Source organism: Rhincodon typus, chromosome 14 (assembly GCF_021869965.1).
Source record: "Rhincodon typus isolate 14 chromosome 14, sRhiTyp1.1, whole genome shotgun sequence".
NCBI lineage: Eukaryota > Metazoa > Chordata > Chondrichthyes > Orectolobiformes > Rhincodontidae > Rhincodon > Rhincodon typus.
In genome coordinates, this window is record NC_063345.1 from 12,576,838 (window position 1) to 12,583,664 (window position 6,827).

Below are 6,827 nucleotides of genomic sequence, written 5' to 3' on the forward strand. Positions count from 1 at the left end.
TTGAGAAAATTATGCCTGTTAAAAAGGTGAAGTTTACTGCAGCAGTGCTCCTCCTAACTGGATGGTTACCTTAGATTTTGAGATACCCCCAAAAATAAATAAATAAAAAATAAATAAAGCTCCTGTCTTAACTTGGGAAGCCTTGTTGTATGGACAGACATAGGCTTTAAAATGTACCAAATCTCCTCAAAACAAAACTTAAGCACTAAAAACTAAGTTATTTCAAAAACAGAACCTAACAATTTAAAGTGTCTTGAATGGGACAAAATGTCTTAAAAAAGCCATTTATGCTTAGACAACTGGGAATCACATTCATGATATCCTGGATCTAGCCCTCTCCCAAGTCTTGCTGAAATGTTTGGAACTATATTTTGTTAGCATTGCCATGTATAGCAAAATTACCAGTGGTCAAGTCAATATAAAAACATTATAGTGAAGGACATTATAAATGGTGTGTACCTGGTACTTTTGTACAATACCAGTGTGATCAAACTCACTCAAAATGAATACAACTAACGTTTGATCATATTCATCTGCTTCGTTTTTAAAACTGGAGCTTATTTTCAGTAACTAAACAGTATGGTAGAAGGTAGTGGTTGTCATGATTCAGTTCCAGATCTGTAAATCCCAAAGTAAAACTGCATTTGAACATAAAATTAGGAACAGGACACTCAGCTTGTTGAGCTTGCTTCACCATTCATTCAATCTTAACCTCAACTCCACAATTCTACATGAGCCCAATTCTTACACTCCTTCCAAGCATCTACCAGCACCTTAATGCAGTCAAGATTCTGCACCTACTTTTTGGAGGAGACTACCAAAAGATCCTCAACCCTCAAAAAGGTTTCCTCCTCTGCCTCAAGTGGGAAGGCTCATTTTTAGCTGAGACCCCAATTCTAGATATTCTGCGACTCTTTTCTTGTTCTTTTAATACAAGAGTCCTTTTTTGGCTGCTCTTTTCTTCTGGTCATTAATTTGAATCTGAACCAATTTCACTAACTATACCTACTTAAGTAATTAAAAGTAGACGACTCCTAGAGTCAAAGAAAGTGAAATTTAGTACTTCAGGAACATATTGACTTTCTGGGGTGGAAACGTTCATTTCTACTATCATATCATTTCAAAACTTCTTCAAGTCATCCTAAAGTGTACTGGTGTAGAGATAATTATAAAATATCTAAATGAGATTTTAGACAAGCAAGACTTTACAAATTTAATCCTGTTTTAATTACTTCAAAACACATTTTAGCATACTAAACATACAAAAAAGAAAATATACCTTAGTTACAAGATCATTTAAAGTACAGAATGCTCAGGGTTGTCACTAGGATTTCAGCAAAGTGCAAAATTGGGAGTCACCACACAGCCTGTGAAGATTCAGGCAGGGCCACATTGTACTGCAAAGTCTAATATCATTTTTATATAAAAAAAGATGCCTTAAAGCATTTTGCCCAATTGTTCCCAAATTGCACCAATTGTGAAGTATGCAAATCGCTTTAAAGCATATTACCTAGAACACCACACACAGGCCTATTAATGCCAAAACAAAGCTTTTTTCTTAAAATAGTACATTTCCTTTCTCATTTATGAGAGAGAACAGTTCACAGAAATGGAAAGAATCATTTACCATTTCACAGCCCTTTGGATTTGGCTTCTGCTTACCAATATTTTCTTGGAGTGCAGTAGCATGATGCATATAGGCACAGGAGGTTAGCATTGAATGATGGTGACCTCCCTTTCATCCAACAGGTCTAGATTAAACTGATCACTACCCAGGGGTGGCTGCCATCTTGCTACTCCGCTCTATAAACCATACCTTACTCATTCTGAATGAAGTCAAAAGTATATTGCACGACCACTCTAGTACGTGGGACAGACACCGTGCGATGTTGCCTACAAATGTGGCAGGCTTAAAAATGCCTACTGACAACTCTGATTTATTTTTAAACTTTGATTGCTTCATTACCCCTCATACTTACAGCAATCTCAAAAATTGAAGAATTGGCTACAACGGCACTTTAAACTATACTGCACTTAAACACAACACCACATAAATACATTTTAATCCAGTTAAATCCACCTTCTGTACAAGAGGCTGAGCCAGTTTACAGAAAGGGGAGTTAACAGTCGACTCAATGTCCACCGCTGTAGTGTGAATATTACAAAAAGGCCTGTACAGTTTAAAACTCAAGCTACTTTTTGCCTTAGACCATATACACACCAACTTACAAAATTAAAAGGTTGCAACACTTGTAACAGGGTTTAAATGCTTTCAGTTACATAGCAAATAATTAAGCTGAGGCAAATGTACAATTTAATCATCATCATCTTCTTCATCCTCCTCCTCTTCCTCCTCATCTTCTTCCTCATCATCATCGTCGTCATCACAATATGCCTCCTTCTTGGCAGGGGGCTTCTTTGCACTATCCACCTTGCCTTTGGCACGATAATCAGCAACATCCTTAAAAAAAGGAAATTATTTCAACTCCTTGCCACTTGGAAGACCAGCAATTCCAATGAGATCACCAACTTGCACAAAGAAAAAAAAAACAACTTATAAACCACCAAGTCTTCCCAGTAGTGTAGTGTCAATACCTCCACTTACAATAGAAAGTTTCTGGTGGCATTACAAGTGATTCCAAACATATAAATGGAAGAAACAGTGGTCTGCATAAATTCTAGAGTAGTTACTCTGGACTTGACCTGGGGAACAAAATGTGGAAGTACTTAAATGTTGCAACCGTACTTACCTTATCATATTTCTCCTTCAGCTTATAAGCTTTGCTAATGAATGGCTTCTTCTCTTCTTCACTGCATGCATTCCACAGCTCACCAAGCTTCTTTGCTACATCACCAATAGATAAGCCAGGACTCACAGCTTTGATTTTTGGTCGATGTTCCGAGCAAAACAAGAAGAACCCAGAGCTGCAAGGGAAAAAAGTATTACAACAAACTCATTTGAAAGAACAGCATAAAGCAAGAAAATTAAGCAGCTATACAACTGACATTTGAAACAAATCAGGTGCTCTTGAAATCAAGTTTTGAAAAGGATCTTGTTATTTCTGAAGTCAAAGCCACTATGAATTTTCAAAACAGCAGTTTGTGAACACTATTGACAGTAATCAGGGGTATACTTACGGAGGCCTTTTTGGCGCATTAGGGTCCTTCTTCTTCTTCTTCTTGCTACCTTTAGCTGGCACGTAATTTTTCATTTCTCTGTCATAACGTGCCTTGTCTACTTTGGCCAGTTCTTCAAATTTGGCCTTCTCTTTGCTAGACATTGTCTGGTGAAGAATACATGCATTAAGATCAACATCTCAATCAAAAATATATATCTATTGTGCACGTGCTTATGCACCAGGAAGACAAGTTACCTTCCATCTTTCAGAACACCTTTTAGAGAATTCTGAGAAGTTAACTGGAATATCAGGGCTTTTCTTCTTGTGTTCTTCACGGCAAGTCTGAACAAAATATGCATATGAGGACATCTTGCCTCTTGGCTTCTTAGGGTCACGCTTTGCCATTTTGATGTTTCTCTAGAAATAAAAAGGAGAAAGTAAATATTTTCCACCAAATTTTCTTAAAAGCAGCAAATCTGCATTGGTACATAATATTAAAAATGCCTTCTAATCTCCTAGATTATATACTTCAAATGTCAACTTTGGAGGAAAAAAATTGAAATCTCATATTTCGTTTGGACTGTGTATTTTAGATATCAAATCCTGAAGAAAAAAAAAACATCCAAAGTCAAGTAAATTGTTATTTTCATCACCTGCAATAAGAATGACAAAAGTAGAAAAAAAGTAGTCTCGTTTGAATAAAGCAGCCTTAAAAGTACTGATGTGAATTTTTTTTTTTAAATAAACCTACGCGGCAGAAGTCCTTTCCATTGTTAGAAAAAAAATGATATTTCATTTCAGAGACGAATTCACATAAGCGCAAATTAAACTTAAAAACTGAAAGCACCAGTCCGAATACAGCCGCTAGCGCTTTTCAACTGGACAATTCAATAGCATTGCGCTTAATAGTTCTATCCAGAATCTTTCCTCAGCTATTTATCTATTTCTTTCCCGCCATGTTCTTTCCATCTCCATTTTATGTTCAAGGACAACAAAAAAAAAATCCTCTTCAGAAACAAAGAACCTGCAAAAAAGGGCGAGAGAGATGGAAAAAGAACGGGTATTTAAAACCTTGCTATCGTTATTTAAGCACAAGGTGGGGACGGCACTGTACATGTATGTGGAGATACAGAGTAATGATGGCGAATTGCAGTCGACAAGGAAAGAAAAGGAGGGCGAAGAGGGAAAAAAAAACAGGTCAACATCCCAATAATTCTTCTTCCATTTTGTGAAATCCTTCCTCATGAAAGAAAGTCCCCTTGAAATGCCTCCGTCGTCAGGCTGCGGCTGCTTTTGGGGCGGAAAATCGTCGGGGTGGGGGTGTTTGAAGCGGCTGTTTTATAAAGGGATAGAAAAGAAATTGTTCCCCCTCTTTGCTTAGGCAGCACAGTGCTTATATATAGAGAGAGAGCAGGGGCAATGTGTCTATAGTTGTTCTCAATAGCACATACACACACACACACACACACGCTGGGCTAAAATGGCTCCATCTTTTGCACTAGGAGTGAACGACAGCCAGAGAGAGAGAGAAAACCCAACAATACCTCACACACACAAAAAAAAAACACCCTCACAAAAATTATTTAATACGTCCCGACCGCCGGTTCTGAGGGGAAAAAAGAATATTAATCCGGATTTCCGAATTTTTTTTAAAATCAAAAAAAAATTAAAAATTAAAGATCGAGAAAGAAACTCGCCCGAAAAGTTTGGCCACAGTTTTCGAGACACTTGACGCATAGCGGTTGCATTGATATAGACGCGGACGGGCAGAGAGAGACAGAAAAGAGACAAGTTGTGAAAAACCACTTTCCGGGCCGCCGACCGGACTCCGAGCCGCCGAGTCGGACGGAGGAAGGGGAGCCGAGCGGGAAACGAATGGCCCCCGGCTCGAGCGGGAAACGGCGGCCGTGAGCGCAGCGCGGTATCGCCATTAGGAGGGGGAACAGGGAGCGAGAGAGGAGCTGCCATGTTAAAGAGGCGAGTAAGCGCCTCACCGGTGAGGGCGAGAGGGAAAGAGCTGGGAAACCGTCTTCCCGCCGGCGGAGAGGAAAGCGGCGAGAGGGAGGACGCGGAGAGAGGGGAGACGGAGGAGTAACGAAAGGTTCGGGGGGTGGAGGGAGAGTGGTGGTGTCGGTTTTTTCTTTAATCCTTTCCCTACCACCCCCACCCCCGACCTCTCTCTCTCTCTCTCTCTCTCCTGTACCTACCCGGCGGCTGGCTGCTGGCGCGGCTGCTGCTGGTTGTCGGCGGACGCGCTCGAGCCTCCTATTGCACCAACTCCCCGCCCCAGGCCCGGCCGCGCACGCTCATTGGACAGACGTGCCGCCGCTTTAAAACAGTGGCCGCGCTCCACTATTGGCTGTCGCCGCCGACCTCCGCCCCGCCCACCCGCAGCCCGCCCGCCTCCCATTGGCTCGCGGCCCCGCACGCCGCCAGATTCAAAAAAGGCCCGCCTTTTTCGATAGGGAAATGCCCGAGCAGAGCGCTACAAAACAACCAGAAGACACAGCCTCTCAGTGCACTTGTTCCTGCAGTGCATTGCCCCCACTCAACTTGTCCCACTAATCCTTCCCCCATCAACTCCACTTGTGCCCACCCGTTTCCCCTTCCCACCATAGTCCACTCTCTACTTATTCCTACAGTTCTCACTTAAACTCGTCCCTTTAATAATTCTTACCCCGGCCCATGAACTTATTCATGTAAACAGAGCGAAGCAATTTTCTCCCCCCGAACATGGTCCTATAACAATGGAAGCAAAATTACTGTAGATGCTGGAAAGCAATGGGGTGGGGGTAGCACACACACAGAAAATGGTGCCAGATTTGCTGATAGCCAGCATCTGTGAACAGAGAAAAACAGTTGACGTTTCGTGTCCGGTAGGACTCTTCAACTCTCTCTGGCCAGATGCAGCCCGACTTGCCGAGTTTCTGCAACCTTACGTTTGTTTTGTTTCTGGTTCTATAATATTTCTCTCCCCTCTTTCTGCCTCAGCGAACTTGGTCTCCTTCTGAACAGGCTGCACACTAAACTTGATTCCTGCAGGTTTTAGTCTCTAGGACAGTATGACGTTTAAAACAAAATAACTACACTTGCCTCTTCTTCATTCTAAACCTCGGTGAAGTTTCGCTGTAATTTTTTTTTAAAAAGTTCAAAATATTTTGCAACTGTTTTCACTCTGGATAAAAAAAAAAGCTCCATTACTAGATTCTTTCACCCACTGATTCATAAAACAATCTTTCGCCATCGCTCTTCATTCTGGACAGATGCAATTTCTTAAAATTGCGACTTTTAAAATCTACTATGACCAAGCTTAGTGCGATTTGTTTACAAATCTTGTCACTGTTCTTTCCGGGATTGACATTAAAGAATTTTAAACATTTTGTTCTGAACTCGTTCTTATTTTAAGCATTAAATGTATTGCTGCCAATCATTCTTAACTACTGTTCTTCATTCTGAATTATGTCGAAGCATGTTACGTCTATTGGTATATTTACCGTGTAGAATACCACAGTTATAAAAATGACAAATTCAATTGTTGGAGATTTCTAAGAAAGTTTAAAACTCGCATAATGGAATTAAGATAAATAGCCACTCTGACAAACGGAATCAAAGTAGTGCATTATTACTTGAAACGTCATTTAAAAGGATTTCCCCACATTTTGTATAATTGGTTTTACTGATAACATAAAATGAAGAAGGGCGGATGCT

General features: G+C 40.6%; 1 protein-coding gene across 4 annotated transcripts in view; it reads right to left on the reverse strand.

Moving 5' to 3' along the window:
- Positions 1-1,204: 1,204 nt before the first annotated feature.
- The window catches only part of LOC125484792 (high mobility group protein B3-like), a 23,388-nt gene continuing 17,765 nt past the window's right edge, over positions 1,205-6,827 (reverse strand). Inside the window, exons 1-5 of one of the 4 annotated variants that reach the window (XM_048604923.1) lie at positions 5,327-5,450; positions 3,375-3,536; positions 3,139-3,284; positions 2,751-2,925; positions 1,205-2,461 (exon numbers count right to left, since the gene is read on the reverse strand). In XM_048604923.1, the coding sequence (XP_048460880.1) occupies positions 2,315-2,461; positions 2,751-2,925; positions 3,139-3,284; positions 3,375-3,524 (618 nt within the window). In that variant the 5' untranslated portion in view covers positions 3,525-3,536; positions 5,327-5,450 and the 3' untranslated portion in view covers positions 1,205-2,314. Of the gene's footprint in view, positions 2,462-2,750; positions 2,926-3,138; positions 3,285-3,374; positions 3,537-4,816; positions 5,298-5,326; positions 5,451-6,827 lie in introns of those variants that run through there. The other 3 variants (XM_048604922.1, XM_048604924.1, XM_048604925.1) reach the window with 3 other exon arrangements.